Source organism: Mauremys reevesii, linkage group 7 (assembly GCF_016161935.1).
Source record: "Mauremys reevesii isolate NIE-2019 linkage group 7, ASM1616193v1, whole genome shotgun sequence".
Classification (NCBI taxonomy): domain Eukaryota; kingdom Metazoa; phylum Chordata; order Testudines; family Geoemydidae; genus Mauremys; species Mauremys reevesii.
The window spans coordinates 43759920-43780924 of NC_052629.1; the positions used below are offsets into that span (position 1 = coordinate 43759920).

Here is a 21005-nt window from a genome sequence, read left to right on the forward strand (position 1 = left end):
GTTGGGTCCATGGGATTCTTATGCATGACACACCAGATCAGTGCACTCTACCAGAGTCATGTCATATCCCCCCTCTCCTTCTAGACAGCAGCACAGGAGTACACAGGAGTACCTGTAGGAGGAAGTCAACAAGCCGGATTTGCTGGTACCAGCAGTACCAACCTGTATATTGTGTTCCTCACCCGATGATGCAATTGCCCCATCTTCACCATCCCCACCAGATGAGCATAGGCAATTGCAAGAACTACTGCAGAACTTCATATTCCATTATAAGTAGTACAAGATACACAGCACATGTCTCGAAGATCCTGCAGCCCACCAGATCCAATAGGGTAGCTTTTCTGGTGAATTAGGCCAGTAAGGAACCAGCTAGAGTGGTAAGGTATACACCAGCAACATGTACATGTACCTCTACCTCTAAAAGGCCTGAGAAACATTACTTTTTTTTCTGTGAAAGCAGAATTCTTGTTTACTTACCTTGCCCCCTATTCCCTAGTAGTACAAGCAGCCATGGAAAGATTGGGGCAGCAGCACCGTAAGATCACCGCTGCAGGCAAGGGAGCTGAACACCTGGACCTTCAGGGAAGGAAAGTATTTACATTCACCAGCCTCCAGTTCAGACTCTCTGACTAATGGGCCATCTTAGCGAACTGTGATTTTTATTAATTGCTCTAAGTTCCTGGAGTTCACAGATGATACTTTTCCAGGAGGACAGGGCCAATTCCAAGCCCTTGTTGAGGAAGGTAGACTTGTCGCTAAAACCTCACTGCAAGATACAGTGGACCTGGTGGATACCATATCAAGATCTATATTGACCGCAATAGTAATGCAGCGACCGTCATGGCTTTGTTCTTTGGAGTTCTCCAGGGAGGTTTAGAATACCATCAAGGACTTGCCCTTCAATTAAACCAACCTCTTTAACCATAAAACAGATGAGTTTTTATACTTAAGAAACCACAATAACCTTCCGTTCTCTGGGAATTTATTCCCTAGCTATGAAGAGAAAACATCATAAACGGGTATAAGCCAAGGCCTCTTCCACTGCCTTTCTACCAGCAACGATTATACAAACTGCCACATAATCATCAAGGAGTGCAGAGGCCAAGGTATTCAGCCCCATCCACCTTGATGGCAGCCATCCAACCTCATCCACTGACTAAAGGTTACTTTTGATGGGACACTTGAGTTGCAACCTAAGTGATGCCATCCCTGCATGTTTCTGACATCGACTTTGCTGAGCTCTAGCCTATTTTCCTACAATTGGAGAGCTATAACAATGGGCAAGTGGATACTAGATATCATCTACTCTGGCTACACCATTGAGTTTCTTTCTCCAACTTCTCCAATAACTCCTTCCCAGCCCCTATTGAGGGACCACTCTCATGAGGAGATCCTCCAAGAGGAGGTGGACTCTCTCCTCAAATGAGAAGCAGTAGAGCAAGTGCCATTTTAGCATCAAGTAGAAGGTTCTACTCCAAATACTTCATAGATCCAAAGAAAAAGGGAGGATGAAGCACCATTCTTAACCTACTCAGCTAAATATTTTTATTTGCAATTTAAAATTTTGCATGGTTATGTTGGCATCAATAAATCCCTCCTTGGAAAAGACACATGGTTTGGAGCTCTCAATATGAAAGATGCTTACTTTCATGTGGACATTCACCCATTCCAGCGAAGGTTCCTCAGGTTTCTGTTAGGACAGGAAACACTACAAGTTCGGTGAATTTCAGTTTGGTCTGGCCACAGCACCTACAGCCTTCATAAAGGGATTCTCAGTGGTGGCACCATAGAGAAGACAAAATGACTACACTGTCTTCCCGTACTTGGACGACTGGCTTCTAACAGGTAAATACTGTCTGGAAGTACAGTTGGCAACCTTGTCCTTGCTCTGCCTCCTGGTATTCTTGGGAGTCTGTGTGAAGGTGAAGATGTCTAATCTGACCTCCATGCAGCCGATAGACTTTATAGGAATGACCCTGAACTTAACAGCAGGATGCTCTGTGGACAGACTCCATGCCATGAGCAGTCTGATAAACTAAGTGACTCTCAAACCCTGAACAACAGTCCAGGTCTGTCTTTCTTTGCTAGGCCACATGGCCTTCTGTACTTGTATAACGTTGTTTGCTAGGCTGCTCCTCTGGCTCTGGTTAGTAATATGCCAGACAGACATAGCGTGAACACCATAGTGATAATCGCTGTCAATGCCAGGGTATCGCTGACCTAGTAGATGAACCTGGAACACGTGTATTGGCATACCTTTCCTACCTCTGACACCCAACATGACAATCACAGATGCATGTGCATGCGTGCGCGCGCACACAAGCAATCCCTCCCACTTGTGTGTAGAGTTGGACAATTTATGGAATTAGTGTAGCTGGAACCACATCAGTTTCTGCAACGTACTTCCCAGTGTGATACAGCATGGCCAGAGGGCAGCAGGAGAGGGTTAGAAGGGAGCCTTATTCCTTGTAGAGGGAAGAAAGTTTGCTATAGCTCAATTAGAGCACCCGAACTCAGTCACCTGATTTAAACCCCCTGCTTCAGTCAGACAGGGGAAAGTGTTGGAGCAGAGAGGATTGGTGTTGGAGCAGAGATCAGTTTGAAGGAGTAGAAACAGAGTGGTTTGGAATTGGAGCAGAGAGCAGTTTGGAGGGAAGCAGAGGAAAGTTTGGAGAAGTGCTGCGGTGGTCTAAGAAGACCAAGATCTTAGGTAAAAGGACACCTGGCTTGTGCAGAGGGAGGGCAGGAAGCCTCCACAAGCTGAAGGGCAGGAGAGGGAAGTAGCCCAGGGGAAGGAACCGCTAGTTCAAGTGGGTTACCGCTATCCCTAGGGCCCCTGGGCTGGGACCCAGAGTAGAGGGCGGGCCCGGGTGCCTCCCTCTCCACTCCTCTCCTTTAGGATGCTAGTGGGGCAGTTAATATCCCAGTTCAGGGGAAGAAATGGCACCCTGACACCCCCCCCCCCCAAGAAGAGAAAGCGTGAGACCCATCATAGTAGTGCCGGCAATTTGCCACACCAAGTACTCAGAACTCACTGGTGGACGGCCTCAGCAGGCATTTGGTCATTGATCACGAGTGAGAGTTACTCAATTCCGTGATGAACATCATGAATTCAGTTCATGAATATTCATCATGAACATTGCTTTGCTTAGTGGGGGACACTATCTTGAGACCTGTTAATCTCCCAGATGAACAAGAAGTTCTGTTAGAGCAACACAGGGTCAGTACTCTGTGGCAGTGGACACTCCTGTCGTAACTCACCTCTCATCCCGCTGCTACTTAAGGTTCTGTGAAAGATTCGTCATGACAAAGCACAAGTCATCCTCATCGCACCCAACTGGCCCGGACAGTTATGGTTTCTGAACTGCCTATGAATGTCAACCCAACAGTATTTAGTCCTTTCTGGACCTGCTGGCTCAGGAAAAAGAAAGTATCAGATATCCCATCCTGGACTCTCTTGACCTCATAGCTTGATATTTGGATGGGTGTCAGACCTAGAGCATTCATCTTCGCAGGCCATTCAAACTATTCATAATCATAGCAAGAAATGATATCTAACCAAATAGAGGGGTGTGTGTGTGTGTGTGTGTCTCTCTCTCTCTCTGGGTGCAACAGAACGAATTATAATCAGGGCCAGCAGGTCTTACTTCTATTTTAGACTGTCGTCACTGTCAAGACGAATCTTTCCGTTAGCTTGCTGTGAATCCAACTAGAAGTAATCAGTACATTCCATCTGCCATATTTTTACTCACCCGGTAACAATCAAATTCCTAGAGTCTGACTAGGATTTCCCCATCAATAGTGAAGCCAGCGCCACAGTGGGATCTTACACTCATACCTTCAACACTTAACAGGCCATCTTTCAAACCACTGGCCATGTTCTTGAGGTCCCATCTTCTATGAAGGTTGCCTTCCGGAGGACCATTATGTTGGCCAGGAGAGAAGGTGAGCTGGAGGCCCTCATGGTCTACCTGCCATACACTTACATTTCATAAAGAGAAGGTATCCCTTTGCCTCCACCCAAATTCATCCTCTAGGTAACTTCCAAGGTCTGCATAAACCAGTTGATTTGCTTTACTGGTATTCTTTGCCTCAAGCCTACAGTGAGTAGAGGAGACTTCGTTCTCTCGACATAAAATGAGCATTGGCATTCTACCTGCAAAGAGTGAAATCATGTAGAAAATCACCTAGATTATTTGTTGCTGTAGCAGAGTGAGCATGGGGACAAGTGATATCTGCTCAGAGACTCTTTAAGTGAATATCTGATTGTATCCTCCTTTGCTATCAGTTGGTGCATCTCCCTCCTCCAGATGGGTTGAGGGCCCTTTTCACTAGAGCACAGGCAACCTCAGTAGCATTTCTTTGAGAAGTCCCTCTGCTAGACATTTTTAAGGGAACAACTTGGAATTCCGTCTGCACTTTCAAGAGGTATTATGTGTTGCTACAAGCAGAATTGCAGCGTTAAGGATATCTGTACTCCTGCATCCTCACACCTGCCTTCCTGTGAAATACTCATAGGGACCAGCATTCTCACCTGTCACTGTAGGTTCTTTGAGATGTGCGGTCCAGATCCATATCCCACTACTTGCCTTCCTTCCCCTCTGCTTTGGATACGACTGGATTTGTAGTAGAGAAGGAACTTGAGAGGTAGTTGTTCTGCATCTCCCCTTGTACCATTGATATTGAGCACAGGGGGCAGGCACAGACCAACAGACATTATTTTCAAGATTTTCTGATATGAGATCATGTGCTTGCATACTCATTTGTGGAATACAGATAGACACTGCACATCTTGAAAAATCTCCAGTTACAGGTGAGTAGCCTCCTTTTTTTATTCTTGGCTGATAGTAAAGGATTACTATGGTGCTGCCAGTATTTGTGGGAGTTCATTGTTAAGGAAGTACCTGTTGTTTCATGAAGATATCTCTTCACTTTTTTTGGTTTTCCTGCTTAATTGTTGTGTATTTACATGAATTGGAAACATGCCAAGAGATTCAGGTACTGCCTGAAGTGTACTGGGAAGGTGTGCTTTATCAATAATTGTTAGTACTGATTATCATCTGACACTGACAATGTTTTGAGAGTTTTTACAGTCCTCTGTCATTTAGCACCTTTTATTTTCCTTTGTATAGCACAGGGCCGCCCAGAAGATTCCGGGGGCCCGGGGTCTTCGGCGGTGGGGGGCCCTTCCGTTCCACCGGCTGCCGAAGTGCCCCGAAGACCCGCGGCGGCCCCCCCCCGCCGAATTACCGCCGAAGTGCAGCCCGGTCTTGGGAGGCGGGGGCCCCCGCCGCGGATCTTCGGGGCACTTCGGTGGAGGGTCCCAGAACGGAAGGGCCCCCCGCCGCCGAATTACCGCCAAAGACCGGGCTGCGCTTCGGCGGCGGGTCCAGCTCCGTCTTCGGCGGTAATTTGCCAGCGAGGGGTCCTTCCGCCCCGGAGCGGAAGGACCCCCCGCCGGCGAAGACCGGGAGCAGAAGAAGCTCCTACGCCCAGCCCCGCAAGAGTTTGCCGGGCCCCCTGGAGTGAGTGAGGGACCCCGCTCCAGGGGCCTCGAAAAACTCTGGTGGGGGCCCCTGTGAGGCTCGGGGCCTGGGGCAAATTACCCCTCTTGCCCCCCCCCGGGCGGCCCTGGTATAGCAATCTCAATTACAATCTTAATAATAATTGTGAATATTGCAGCAATGTTACCTAGGCAAAAGGTAGTGTTGTAAAGATTTGCGTGGCAGCCACCGAAACAAATGCCAGGCTGTTTGCAAGGTGCATTCAAATGATCCTTCTGAGATAAATGATGACCCTGATAAAACACAAAAATACTATGGATTTCCCTGAAGAAAATGTATTGGTAGGGTACTGGTAATCTGCTAACAGAAATAATGGCAGCATGATTGAACCACTTCGTGTTGACTAGACTGGTGTAAAAATATTCAGTCAAAAGTAAACTAGTAAGTTATTGGATTTTTGCCATCTGTACTTGAGTGCAAACATTTCAAGTATCTTGCCTGATATGTTCATGTTCTTTAGTAACAAGGAGTAGTTCTCATAGTCAAACTATTTTCCCTAACCATAATTAACCCTTTCTGTGTGACCCAGACACTATACAGAACATGAGATATCCATGGGAGTTACAAACTTGTCTTCCAACATGGAGCATACACAATCACTCCCTAAAATTGAAAATAACCCTTTTTTATTAAAGGAACAACAGTGACTTGAATAATTAGTTTCAGACCACTACACTGTGAATCAGCATTTCAAGAGGCAGTGCAAATCTCCGGAAGAGTCAATTCATTATGGAGGGTACACATTATTAAAAGGCTCATGTTGTCTGAAATGCGTTATTTAATGTTGTTTGTCCACGCCATACTCTCTCAGTTTTGGGAAGAATTGAATTCATGCTCTGCTCGTGGTTAAAGGATCTTCATTGTGGCCACAGCAAAGATCATAGGCAGAATACAGTATCTTAAAATCAGTATTTTGTGCTAGGTTGACCATTGATTTATTCGTAGAAGAATGGTACTTAAATATCTTCAGTTTTTAAAATGTGTTTGCTTTTGTCTTCACTCTACAGGCAAGAATTTGTAGATGCCTATGTGGATTACATCTTCAGTAAATCAGTGGCTTCCTTATTTGATGCATTCCATGCAGGCTTTCATAAGGTGTGTGGTGGTAAAGTTCTTCAGCTCTTCCAGCCCAGTGAGCTGCAGGCGATGGTGATTGGGAACACAAATTATGATTGGAAAGAACTGGAGAAGGTAAGTGCTAGTTTAGAGTATATTAAATTGGTAAACATTTAAAATGCAAAAGCAAAACACTTGATGGTATTGCCTCTCCACATTCCTATATTGAAGTTAAGCTTTCCAGTTTCCCTAAAGATGAGGTAGCATAACTTTGCTAACAGTAAATGGAGTCTCTATAATTTCCACAGATTCATCCTCACCCTTAATGTTTCATATCTGATCTCTCTAAAGTCTCTTGGACAAACCTTGCAGAGAACTGAGAGAGAACCATATATATTAAATTTTTAAGAGAAAAAGTTAACAACAAATGTTTAACACATGAACTTCTGTGTTCAAAGAATTTAGTTTTAAGGGTCTTTGGTGGTTTCACACATCTCTTGTTTGAATGATAGTTCCATCTACTCCAAAAACCATCACAGAGCTCCATTTGCTGACAGGTGACCCAGATGTGAGTTTTGTTGTTGGGTTTTTTTGTTTTTTTTTTTTTTTTTAATAGTGCCCTTTATTATCTAGACACACGAACCAGTAGGAATTTTCCTTATCATAATATGCAATGCATTAGTCAACAAGTGGCCAAATCTTAGTTCATGGGTGCGATGACAAGGTTGTATAGTCAAAACAAGTTACATATTCTGAATTTTTTACTTTTGTGTGGTGCCTTAGAAGTTACGCAGGCAGAAAGGAAATGAAAATATTTTAAAATGTTTATCCAGGTGTTTTATAAACTGAAAAAAGCCCATTTCCTTTTTTGGACTATAAATCCTTAAAATATCTTCAGGACATTATACAAGTTGTTCTTCGAGTGATTGCTCATATGTATTCCAAAATAGGTGTGCGTGCTCGCCACGTGCACCGGTGCCGGAAGTTTTTCCCCTAGCAGTACCCATCGTGGGGAGCGCCCCCCCCATGACCCCTGGAGTGGTGCCTGCCTGGTGCAGTATAAGGGGCACTGCACGCTCCCCTGATCCTCAGTTCCTTCTTGCTGCCAGTGAAGATGCGTCGGAACTTCTCAGCTCCAGATTTGCTGCAGCTTGTCCCCAGAACCATTCATTCATTCAGTTAGTTTAGTTAGTTAGTGAGCCCGGGCCGGGGCATGCCCCGGGATTTAAGTTGTGCGGCTCTTGTTGGCATTCTATCCCAAGGAGTGACCCGCACGCGGACTGTCTGCGCTGCTTGGGAGAAACCCATATCAGCGAAAGGTGCAAGATCTGCAAGTCGTTCAAGCCCTGAACCAAAAAAGAAAGGGACATTAGGCTCCGGGCCATCCTGATGGAGTCGGCGCTGACCCCAACCCCGGCAAGCTGCTCCGAACCGGTACCTGGCACCACGGCGTCGGTACGCAGCGACCCTCTGGTACCATTGACCAGTTGGCACCGCGTCTCTTCCCATGCCAAGAGGACAAGAAAGACTCCATCTTTGCAACAGCACCGAGGGAAGTCTGGGACAGAGGCTTGGCCGGCCCATGTTGGGTAGCCCTCAGTCCCCACCAGGCCCTAGGCCTCTGACTCACGTCCTGCTATCCGGATGCCATCTATGCCCGAAGTCCTCCAGGCAGCCAGTGATGTCATGTCCATGCCAGTGTCCGGAGCACTGCCGATGTTGGCCCCGCGCTCCAGGGGCAAGCTACCGCTTGGGTCGCCACCAGCCTGGTACTGGTCTCAGTCGAGGGAACGTTCCCAACACTGCTCACTGCCCAGCGACTGTTCAGGACTCAGTCCATGTGGATGGCTCTTGACGCCAGCCAGACTGACTGGATGGCTCCGCTCGTCTTCGCAGAGCAAATATCGATGGGACCGTGGTGGATGTTGCCAACAGTCCTCGTCTCGAAGGAGGTACCGCAGTCGGTCACGGCACGAACGTCGACGCCATTCCTGCTCAGACTCCCTCTCCAAGTCTCCGCCAAGGCACCGTAGCCCTGGGTGTCGATCGCCGGCATCTCACTGTCACGGGTCCACCCATCGAAGCTGTTTGCGGAGCAGCTACTACCCACAGGAGGACTACCGGCTCCACCAAGGCCTCTTAAAAAGGGTGGCCGCGAGCCTCCACCTCCAGGCAGAGGAGATGGAGGAGCCCTCAGACTCCCTGCTGTCCTCCTCGGCACCGGGCAGGGTGGCCTTGCTGCTCCATGAAGGGGTGGCAAGAATTTCAAATGCCCTGTGGCAAACACCAGCCTCATTGGCTCCCATCTCTAAGAAGATGGAATGCAAGTACTTTGTACCCACTAAGGGCACGAGTATTTGTATACTATCATAAACATACAGTTAAGGGTTAATTCCTCTTTTACCTGTAAAGGGTTAAGAAGCTTACATAACCTAGCTGACACCTGACCAGAAGAACCAATAAGGGGACAAGATACTTTAAAATCTGGAAGGGGGAAAAAGTCTTTTGTTTGTGCTGTGTGAGCTTTTGCCGGAGACAGAGAAAGAAGGAGCCATCCCGCTCCTATAGGGTAGTGAGTATTTAGAGAATGAATGTATTAGATTACTTTTATTTTCTTGTTTGTGAGCTCTTTTGCAAATAAGAGAGAGGATAAATTTGGGTTCTTTGTGTAACTTTAAAGTTTTGCCCAGAGGGAAACCCTCTGTTTTGAATTTGATTGTCTGTGAGTTTCTTTCATTCTAATCTTACAGAGGTACTCCTTTTACCTATTTTTCTTTAATTAAAATTCTTCTTTTAAGAACCTGATTGATTTTTTCATTGTTTTAAGATCCAAGGGTTTGGATCTGTGTTCACCAGGACTAATTGGTGAGGGGGATTCTCAAGCCTACCCAGGAAAAGGGGTGTAGGGGCTTGGGGGAGGAATTATTCTCAAGTCTGCCCAGGAAAGGGGGGTTAGGGACTTGGGAGATATTTGGGAAAAGGCAGAGTTCCAAGTGGCTCTCCCTAAATATTTAGAACACACACTTGGTGGTGGCAGCGTAAATCTAACCTAAACTGGTAAAAATAAGTTTAGGGGGTCTTTCATGCGGGTCCCCACATCTGTATCCTAAAGTTCAGAGTGGGGAGGGAACCTTGACATATACCCACCCGGTGCCCAAATCTTTGGTGGTCGAGTCGGTCAACCACAGGGAACGGCAGGGGCAGCCAGCCCCAACCCCTAAGAACAAAGACTCTTGGGTGCTGGATACTTTTGAGAGAAAAGTTTATTTGTCGTCAAGCTTCCAGCTAAGAGTAGCAAACCGTCAGGCTCTCCTGGGTTGCTACGAGTTGAACTTGGGGAGAGATCCCCAGAGATTAGAGGACTCTCTCCAGGAGCACGGTAAAAAGGGCATCCCTGCAGGCCGCTTTGGATGCAGCGGACACAGCTGCACGGTCCATGGCCTCGGCGGTGTCCATGAGACGGGCGTCATGGCTCCTGCTTTCTGGGCTATCCAGCGAAGCGCAGTCGTCAATGCAGGATCTCCCTTTTGACAGGAAGGCTCTGTTTCCTGAGGAAATGGACACAAGGCTGCACGGCATGAAAGACTCCCACACGACCCTCCAGACCTTGGGCTTCTATGTCCCTGCTCTGGCAAAACCCAAGTGCAAGCTGCAGCAGGTTCCTGCCCTCCCGAAGTACGAGGCTGCCCCTAAGAAGCAGCGGGACTATAGAAATTGTCCACAGAGGCAGTCCCGGCCTGCCCCCCAGCCTGGGTCCTCTAAGGGCAAGCAGGTGGGTAAAAAGGCATTGTTGACTGGACGCTGAGGGGCATCCCGCCAGTTGTCAGCAGGGATCCACCCCCTCTCGGGCCTGACGCCTTCATCAGTCAAGGTGCACCTGGGGGCCATATCGGCCTTCCATCCCTGGTGCAAGGACACGCTGTGTTTTCTGATGCTATGACTGGCCAGTTGCTTAAGGAGTTGGACTGGCTTTACCCATATTCTAAGCCCCTGGTCCCACAATGGGACCTAAATGTGGTGCTGGCTCATCTTTCAGGGACCCCGTTTGAACTGTTAGCCACGTGTTCCTGGTCTCACCTCTCGTGGAAGGTGGCCTTCCTGGTTGCTATCACGTTGGCCAGGTGTGTCTCGGAGCTCAGGGCCCTGACCTCCGAGCCACTGTATATGGGCTTTCATAAAGACAAGGTCCAGCTCCGCCCACACCCCAGGTTCCTCCCGAAGGTGATCTCCGCCTACCACATGGGTCAGGACATTTTTCTACTAGTCCTTTGCCCCAAGTCTCATGTGACTAGTGAGGAGTGCCGTCTCCACGCGCTTGATGTGAGGCGGGCTCTGGCTTTCTACCTTGAGCGGACCAAGCCGTTCAGAAAGTCCTCGCAACTGTTCGTCGCCTCAGCTGAGCACTCGAGAGGCCAGCCGATTTCCACTCAGCGGCTTTCCAACTGGATCACTTCGTGCATCCACACCTGTTATGAACTGGTAGGTGTCCCCCCGCCGCCCATTGTGAGGGCGCACTCAACTCGGGCACAGGCCTTGGCGGCTGCCATCATGGCCCACGTCCCTATACAAGACATTTGTAGGGCTGCCACGTGGTCTTTGGTTCACACGTTCACCTTGCACTATGTGATAGTCTCCCAAACTAGGGATGATGCCAGGTTTGGCAGGGCGGTACTCCGTCCTGAGAACTTGTGAACTCCTAGCCACCTCCAGAAGGTATAGCTTGGTATCACCTATTGTGGAATACACATGAGCAATCACTCAAAGAAGAAAAGAAAGTTAACTTTTTGTAACTGGTGTCCTTCGAGATGTGTTGCTCATGTCTATTCCATATCCTGCCCTCCTTCCTCTCTGCCGGAGTTGTCTGGCAAGAAGGAACTGAGGGTGCGGGGAGGGCACAACTCCCCTTATATCGCGCCAGGCAGGCGCCACTCCAGGTGTCGCGGGAGGCGCTCTCCCCCTACAAGTACTGCTAGGGGACAAACGTCTGGCACCAGTGCACGTGGCGAGTACGCACACCTATTGTGGAATAGGCATGAGCAACACATCTCGAAGAACACCAGTTACGAAAAGGTAACTGTCTTTTCCGTTTGTGGTGTTTGGTATCACAAGAACCTTGCTGTGTGGAATTTCCTCCCTATCCCAGTGCCATTCATTTTCTTTTCTTTCAAATCTTTCCCTATACATCCACAAATACTAATCCATGCCGTTAATAAATGAGGACAGTAGTTTTATAGTATTAAAAACAATAGCTCTAATGTAGAACTTTCCACTAGGTCTCTTGGTTCATTTTGTGTTTTTTGGATAAAAAGCTTGGTGATGAAGAGGTGCCTATCCCTGTACTCTGTGTACCATAGCTGAGAACAGTAGATGTTAACAAGTGGTAATACACACACATTTCGTAGACTTCTCATGTAATGCTACAAATCCTGCTTATATTGGATAAAATAACAGAAAAAGACACCCAGTTCTAGTGTTCAGAGTAGTAGATGTACACTTTACTGGGAAGTCTTTAGGATTTTTGTTAGAAGCTAGGATTTTATATTAAATGGACACAAGAAATTTCTTAACTTTCAGGAAGATCCCAAAGTCCTTTATGCGTCACTGTACATCCACCACTGAAATGTGGTGGTGGTTAAACAATGTTACTGTGTACAGTCAAGTACTTCAGAACAAGAAGTTCCGGTAAATAATAATGTATTCAACTGAAAGTGCAAGAGATATTTATATAGGCAGAGTGTAAATACCATGATTAGGATTTACTAGTGTTAGAATTACTTTTAGTAGGATGTTAACTAGTATCCAGTGTGGGAGAAAACATATCTTTAGAGAGAAAAACATAAAGTAAACTTGGTGAAAAAAATAAAAATGTGTATAGAACAATGACATTTGTAGTTTTGTTTAACTCAGTAGCAACGTGTTCTCTTTCTACATACAGTATTTACATATTCAGTGTCCTGATATTTTGTGAATTTGACTAATAATCACATATTTTGGTCACTTCAGAATACAGAATATAAAGGAGAATATTGGGCAGACCATCCTACAATTAAAATATTTTGGGATGTTTTTCACGAGTTACCACTGGAAAAGAAAAAGCAGTTTCTGTGTAAGTATTTGAAACTAATGTATGGAAATAGGAAACCTAGAAGGATTACTGTAGCTTGATGCTTTTCTAGAAGGGGACAAAACAAATTACACCTAATTTTAATAACTAATAATGATGTCTACCTACTTTTTAAGGTGAATGCATCATGGGGGAGGAAGTCTGTCTGAGCAGGGAGTCTTTGTCAGTAACTTTGTGTGACAGTCTTGTACGGTCACAAAAGGTTTGAGTTGTGAGGCTCTGGGTTGGTATCTGGAGGGCTATCGTCACGTTTGGATAGTTGGTTGCCGTTACTGACTATGCAACAATCTATTGTGCTTCATTAATTAGTGAGTGGATGGTTGGCAATGATAATCGTGTATCTTGTTCTGGATTTCCTTATTTGAATGGCCCTTTGATCACTTCACAGTGGCCAACAGGGTAGAACAGCACTGCCATGCACTTTGATTATTTATTTATTTATTTATTTATTTTAATGCGTAGGCCATGGCATTTACCACTGCATTCACCAAGTCTTGATAAGTGGATTTATTTTAGGTGGTGGATAGCCTGGTTAATTCAGACTGTTCTCATTTGGTTTGCTGATGCAAATCCCTCCCCAGTGAAGAAATTTCAGGTTATTGTACAGAAAAAATATCAAGCACATTCAGACAGAACTGTTTACACTGTTCTTTCTCCTCATGAAGTATTGCTACAGCTGTGACCAATTGAAGTGCTCACTCTGGAGCACCTTTTGGTTTTGTAACGGAGCTCTCATCAGGACACTTTTCAAGAAAGCCCTTGTTGATTTCCCTGTTCACTCAATGATCTGTAATAGTCCAAATTTGTTGCTCTTCATAGTATGTTGCAGTGCTCAACTTTTTGAACAGGTGCTTGGGGAAATATGAAGTGGTTGGATTATTATTCATGTCAGTCAGTAAATTTTAAATAACTGAAAAAGACTGAAATCACCATTCCCATCTGTCCAATAAATCTAGGAATTTTGTCCATCCCGGAATAGGCTCCTTTTCATTACCTACAAGACTTACTTTTTTCTTAGTGATATCAAATGATATTTCCACCTGATTGTAAAGCTAAAAGATTATAGCTATAGGAGAATAATTGAAAACGTATCCAATAATTTCATTTCTGCTTGTAGCATCTACCACAGTTTTGCTACGTGTTAGCTATTTCCTTCTGTTGTGCAGTTCTGGAGGTGGTTCAGCACTGCAGCACAGCCTGTTCTGGCCCTTTCTCTGGCTGCTGCCAGATGAGTCTCTCTAAAGCTGTGTAAAAACTTGTGGAAAATAGTAACAATAATTCCAATGCCAATCAAGTAACTATACATAGAAGACCTTGCTTATAAGATAACTTATACAAATAAAATGTTGACCATCGGCTGATGAGCAGTCCAGGATAGGTAGAATTATGGGGGAGACACAGCTAGCAGAAAGAAATTATTGGGTAAGAAATTTTCCATTCTGCAGCCCAGCATCTTCCACAGTTCTTCTATGCATGGGAAAGAGTGAGCCAGTGAATAGGGGTAGGGGAGGGTAAGAGAACAAACAAAAGGAAAATGGAGGGGGGAAGCCCCTCCCTTTTTACAGCATTGCTCAAGCAGCAAGGTTATTATTGGACCAGTGCCTCCAGCACCTTCCTGCCAAAGGAGGCCTCTGCAGAAGGTTAAGTCCATTCTACAACATCTGATAAAGATGTTAGCCAGTGACCATGTTGCTGCTTTGGAGATCTCTGTGATGGAAACATGTGCTCTTTCAGCCCACAAGGTTGCGATTGGTCTTGTGGAGCGCACCTTGATGCTTTCTGAGACAGGAACATTAGCTGCCTTGTATGTCTCATCGATACATCACTTGATCATCTAGCAAGGAGAGCTTGGAGACTGAATCCATGAGCCTCTGGATGGAAGGAGATAAGCAGAACGCCTGACTTCCTTGTGGGTTCTGTGTTTTGATGTAAATCTTCAATGCTTTTCTGACATCTAAAGTGTGCCACGGCTTCTCAGTTAGGTACTGTGGCTTCAGACATAATGTGAGGGACATTTCCCTGCGAGGAATGGAAAAGAGAGTTTACCTTTGGCAAGAACATTTCTGAAATCCACTTTATCATAAAACGTGCGGTAAGTTTCATGCATAGATAGGTGCCCATTCTGAAACCTGTCTGGCAGTTGTGATAGCCACCAGAAAATAGGTTTTGAGGCAGAGGTAAAATGGCTATGCAGAAATCATGTCCAAAAGAATGAGTGGTTAGGGCTGTCAACACCTGGAGTAGATCCTGTTTAGGAAAGATGAGTCTGACTGCTGGTTTGGGCAATATGACAGCTCTGAGGAGCCTGGATACCTGAGGGTTCTTGACCAGGGAGCCTGAATATCCTGCGAACAGTACAATACTGAGGCCTACACCTAGCACATAATGATGCTTGGCTGAAGTTCTTTTATCATTCCTTCTTGAAGGAAGTCTAGCATAACTTGAATCCTGGGATGCTGTGAGTTTGCTCTATGCTCTTGACACGAAAGGCTGAATTTATTACAGATGGATGGGTAGGCTTTTAGAGTGGAAGCTCTAGAAGAGAGCGAAGTCCCTATCACTTTTTAAGGTAGGCTGAGTGTGGCTAGTACTTCCTTTTTCAATAGCTAGGCTGTTAGATGAAGATGGTCTGGTCTGGATGGAAGAATGATCCTTGGTAAAGAATGGTAGTTGCAATGGTGGTTCCAGCTGTAGTTCTGTTAGGTCAGAGTACCAGGGTATCCCTGGCCAGTGTGGGAGTTAACACTTGTCACCTTTGCATCCTCTGCCCTTATGTTTGGGTCACTTTCCTTGTGAGAGGAAAGGGCAGGAAAGCATATAGCAGGTCTTATGGCCATCTGTGTGACAGAGTATCTGTCCTCAGACTTAGTCTCCTTCCCTGGTGAAGTATTTTGGCCACTTTGCATTCTTGAGATTGGCAAACAAGTCAACTGATGAAACTGAATGTCCTGTGAGATCAGGTTGAAGACTTTCTGATTTTAGGCACAATTTTGAGTTGCTGACATTGCGCTGGCTGAGCCAGTCTGCCTTTTGGTTCAGTTCCCCTTGTATGTGGATTGCCTTTAGGGAAAGGAGAGTCATTTCTGCCCATTCCATTATCTCCATCACTTCTGCATGTAGAGCTGCAGTCCTTGTCCCTCCTTGGTTGTTTTATGTATGCCCAGGACACAATTTCCATCCAGGTGGCCCTCAAATCTCAGAAGAGCTAGTTTGCCCTGAGTTCCAAGAGATAGATGCATCTGAAACCCCAGGCAAAGGAGCTACAGCCTCGTACCCTTCTAGGTCACAGATGTGCTCCCCATCCCTTCATGCTGGCATCAGTCGTGAGAACCTACGGGTCTTGAAAGCATACGGAAAGAACCCTGAGGATGTTTCCCCAGACTTTCCACCATATCCGGGAGTTGAGGACCTGTTTTGGACGTGTAAGTGAAGTTGCATGAGTTTGGGGGAGTAGTCTCATGCTTTCAGAAGAAAAGCGTGAAGGCACCTGATGTGTGATTTTTGCCAATGGGTGACCCCTGTGCGTGAGACCAGGAGGCCCAGAAGCTATGGGCAGGGAACAATAGGTGAGCTCTTTCACTTGGCCAGTGTGGATATCGTATTCAAGGAACTTTACTTCATGTTTATTATGAATCCGTGCGCTTGCAGGAGATCCAGAGTCTGAATTGTGGTGCTGTGTGCTATCGCCTGAGATGGGGCTCTGATTAAGGAGTCATCAAAAAGGGGGTACAGGTGAATACCCTGGGACCTGAGTCTGGCTATGGTCACCACCAGCATCATCATAAATACCCTGGGGGCTGATAAGACACCGATTGGAAGTGTTAGGTACTAATAGTGATTCATGATATAAGCAGCAAATCTCAGAAGCCTGCAGGGGCACACTGGAGTTTGAAGGTATGCATCTGCCAAATTGCATGAGGTTAGTAAGTGCCCTGACACAGGGATGTCGCTATCAAAGTTAGTTTCCATCTGGAACTTTATTTTCCTCCATTTGTTTGTTGAGCCTTTTGAAGTTGAGGATGGCCCTGACTCCTCTAGTGTGCTTCTGAGCAGGGAAGTAGATGGAGTAAAACCCTGAGCAATACTCTCCTGCGGGAACTTCTCCTATTGTTGCAATGCCAGAAGTTGGGAAATCTTGTTCTGGACCAGCTTGCACTTTTGCAGGGTTGCGGGAGACTGGATGAAGAAGGGATGGTGGTGGAGCCCTTTGCTCAAGAGAGTATTCCTGGAACACACTCACCTTTCTGTGGTTGAAACAAACCATTCATCTGGAAAATGGGAAATCCTACTGCTTAGGTCATGGTGGAGGCACGTTTGCTTGTTGTCGTAAAGGGCTTTTGAAGGTTGCAGGAGCTCCTCTAGATTTTCCTCTTGCTCCTTGTTTCCAAGGTTTTCCCTTGATGTATCTGTATCTGGTTTTCTCTGAAACCTCTGTGAGGAAGATGACAAAAGGAGCGTCTCTGGGGTTTGTAGTGGTTTGTAGTCCCTTAGAGTACTAAGTTGAGTGGGGAAGGATTATTTGATTTTAGTCACATTTTCAGTCACTGTCTTGTCCAGTTTTTCTCTGAAGAAGAGAGATATTATGAATTTAGAAGAGCATGAAACATGTTTGAAGTGTCTACTTTCAAGAGACAGTCATATGTGTCTCCTGGCAGAAAACCTCGTAGCATCCATTAAAGCATCTGCCATTAATGCTGTTGCTGAAGAGATCTTCTTAAATATAGACTTAGTAAGTTTGGTTTCTGTCCTTAAGGGCTTTCAGGTCCTCCAGCTCCATAACATTCTAACTTAAGGAAACCAATTGGCTGTCGGAAATGCTCTGAAAGTTGGTGAGGAAGCATCAAAATCCCTTCTGTGGGTAACTTTCACCTTATCCATTGGCTTCTTGGGAAAGAAGTTTCCTTTGGATGGAATAATCACATAAGCTAGAGATGCTACTGCAGCATTGACCTTGAGCACATCAGTTATGACATTTTGGCTCCTGGAGCTTGTAGAATCTGTGTGTGCGCCTGTTAATGTGCTTGCCCTTTTCAGGAGCTTCCCACTTCTTTTGAGAGGGTAATCAGGGAGAAATGCTGCCTCTGGAGAGGATTTAGCAGGAAGTTATGTGCTCTGAGGCTTGTCCTCAAAGGGCTGCTCAGTTTGGATGTGCATAGTTGATACAACCTTTATGCACTTCATTTCAGAGTCCTCAGGGGGAAAAGTCTATGCTGCATTTTGTCTATGTTCTGCTCAGAATCAGTCTGGTGGCTCTCCTTCCTTGGTAAAGTATGAGTCTGAATTGGAGGACTAATATCTTTGGGGCTTTTTCTTATCCTTTTTGTTCTTTTTGGACTTCATTAAAAACATTCATGCATGTACATGGCTAGCCTTGCACAGGGCTGAGCCCTCTGGAAAATTCTCCCTTGGAGTCCTCCCCTGTAAATTCTCACTTTCCCAGGATGGGGGACTCACTGCAAGAGTTTTCTGACTCAAGCTGGGAGGAGGGAGGACCGATTTTGAGCCCTGCTTCTTTCCCCAGAGCATTTGGAACCCATTTCAGGACTTTGTGGTGGACTTGGTGCCCTCCTAGGAACTTATCCTTGTGGTCTTGAATTGCTTCAGGACTCAGCCCCTTGCTGAATGAAATTTTCCTCAGTCTTAGAGCCTCTCCAAGTTCTGCTCAGTCTCCCTCAGTCAGGCTTTTCTGTAGTAGAGTTGCAGCTTGGGGGGGGGGGGGGGGGCAGATAGGTCCTAACATGTCCATCCAACTCAAAGTGCTGTGCCATGGTGGTAGGATCAGATGGCTGAGAAGCAAGGTCATAATTTACCCTCCATGCACCCTGTTAGTGCTCCATCTGTGAGGCAGCCTTATTTGGGCTTATCCGTGTGCTTGTGTGGCTACTGTGCCATTCCTGAAAGTGGGCAGAGGAGCTCAGCCACTGACTGCATTGCTGACTACCCAGACTGAGAGGAGTAGAAAACAAAGACTGCTGCTCACTACTACCCCAAAAATAAAGACACAGGAAAGGCCAGGAGCAAAGAGAACTATGATTGACTGTTTCTGCAGAGGCAGCAGATCTGGCAGCAAGCTGGAGAAAAGGGAGTGTGGCCAGCATGAGCTGTGCTGCAGCTTTAAACCACCGCTGGAACTGCATAGGAGGGGAATAGCCCAGGCCCAGCAGAATTGTGGGAGATGCTGGGCTGCAGGAACGTATAAAAGGAGGACAATTGCATACGAAATTCCCTTCTCAGAAACAAAGTTGTTGGTAATGGCTCATGCAGTCATTTCAAATACAGGGCAGACACATTTGACATTGAACAAATTACAACCTGGTTACTTAGTTAGCTGCACATATGATAGTGTCCACAAAAATGATGTGAACTCACTGCTCTTTAAATAAGTAAACTGTGGCACAAGAGGGACTTTGTTCTATTTGATACACATTTAACAATATAAACAGAATAAGACGTACATGAATCAGAGTTTACATGTACAAAGCAGCATTCATTTACTATTTTTAATTTTAAAGCCATGCTACTTTAATGTAAAAAGCTAGCCATGTAATAGAAGAATTGAAAAATGAAAATAGTGATTTAGAAGTGTAATATTGCATGGAACTGTCATTGTGAAACAGAGTGTAGTCACTTTCTCTTCAGCTTTCATTTTTCTGTTTTCCTTGGCAGTGTTTTTAACAGGCAGTGATCGTATTCCTATTCTTGGAATGAAGTGTCTTAAACTAGTCATCCAGCCAACAGGAGGTGGAGAAGGGTATCTTCCAGTATCTCACACTTGCTTTAATCTTCTTGATCTTCCAAAATACACAGACAAAGAAACCCTAAAATCTAAGCTGATCCAGGCAATAGATCACAATGAAGGCTTCAGTTTAGTATAACTTTAGAAGTGAGATATTGTAGTTGTTTAATGTGGGAGCATTAAACTAATTCTTTGTGTCTTTCTTGTGGTGGTAAGTTCAGTGGACAAGTTGACAATGTAACAACTGGTTATTTACAAAATGTTCAGTGATATGAATATTCATGGAAGGCAAAAAGTCCTTACAAAAATGAACTGTTAATACACAGCTTGTATAGAACCATGTTTTTGTCATCTTAAAATAAAAATGAGACTGTGAATGAGACTCAAGTTTCACAAACATGAATTTCAACATTTCACATATTATAAAAACAATTTAGCGTGTGAGTGCATGAAAGACTTGCTTATTTTTTTTCAATCACAGAGTGAAAACACTTCCTATTATGATAGTCCCATTTGATTATTTTTCATTTTGTAAATAAAGCTTTGTAATAAAATAGTTTCAGTTCTGATAGCAGTATGGTTTCTATTGTGTGTAATTAAACTTGAGCTTATTTTATGGCTTAACAAAAGAAGTGGGATTCTGGAGATGTCTTTTTATGGTGGTGGGGTGTTTTTGTTTTTGAAAACTTAATGAAAACAATGATGGTTGAAATGAGCTGCCCTTTATCATGTACAGTCCAATTTCCATGGCGCAATCACTTATTCGTGCTGCTGCAAAACTGCAAATTTGGCTTATGTTAAGATGGACGAGAAGACTCAGTAGGCCATTTCATTTTATTACCGATGGTATAATTAAATTGATAAAATTATAAGGGATTAATTTAGCATTGAGAATCCAACTTCTGCAGCTATAGGTTAAAAACATAAATGAGGAGCAAGGCAGTTCCTATCAAGAGTTTAAACATTTCATTTTTAAATGTTGAAAGTGTAGTTTTTGGTCACCTTTTTCCAGCTAAAATGCATTTGAAATACCCTTTTTGGAACTTCTTTTGAATTTTAATATAAGTACTCTGAGATGACTGTGCTTAATGGAACGTATTCAGATTTGACTTTCCTGGTCTGGTTAAGTTCCAGCATACTTATGTCTTATTGATACATATGTGACTTTCACCTGTGAAACAAATATTTATTTTTTTTTAGATTTTTAAAATGCAGTGAAAACAAAGCTAAAATAAAATACTTAAATGAAAGTTTGTTGGCTCATGTACGTGTTCATGTATGGATGCACATATCATGCATATTTCTTTAATCAGAAGGTAACTTCATTAAGCAAAAGACTAGTTAGAATATTGAGACCATCCTGGCTGTGACTGTTGTATTGACACAATTCAGCACACACAGGGAAAATGTAACTATAACTGTCTCCTGGTGGTGTATGATTGCAGCCATGACCTTATACATGCACAGGCATATTCCCATCATGTGAGAGTCAAGAAACCAACACCAATGAAAATGTTGGTCATAA

The 21005-nt window shown here is 44.9% G+C and overlaps 1 protein-coding gene across 7 annotated transcripts in view; it reads left to right on the forward strand.

The window, feature by feature from the left end:
* Positions 1-20730, forward strand: part of HERC4 (HECT and RLD domain containing E3 ubiquitin protein ligase 4) — an 89019-nt gene extending 68289 nt beyond the window's left edge. For all 7 annotated transcript variants that reach the window (XM_039546949.1, XM_039546945.1, XM_039546950.1 and 4 more), the window contains 3 exons: positions 6572-6755; positions 12624-12726; positions 19411-20730. In XM_039546949.1, coding sequence (XP_039402883.1) covers positions 6572-6755; positions 12624-12726; positions 19411-19619 — 496 coding nt within the window. In that variant the 3' untranslated portion in view covers positions 19620-20730. The remainder of the gene's footprint in view (positions 1-6571; positions 6756-12623; positions 12727-19410) is intronic.
* Positions 20731-21005: the final 275 nt, after the last annotated feature.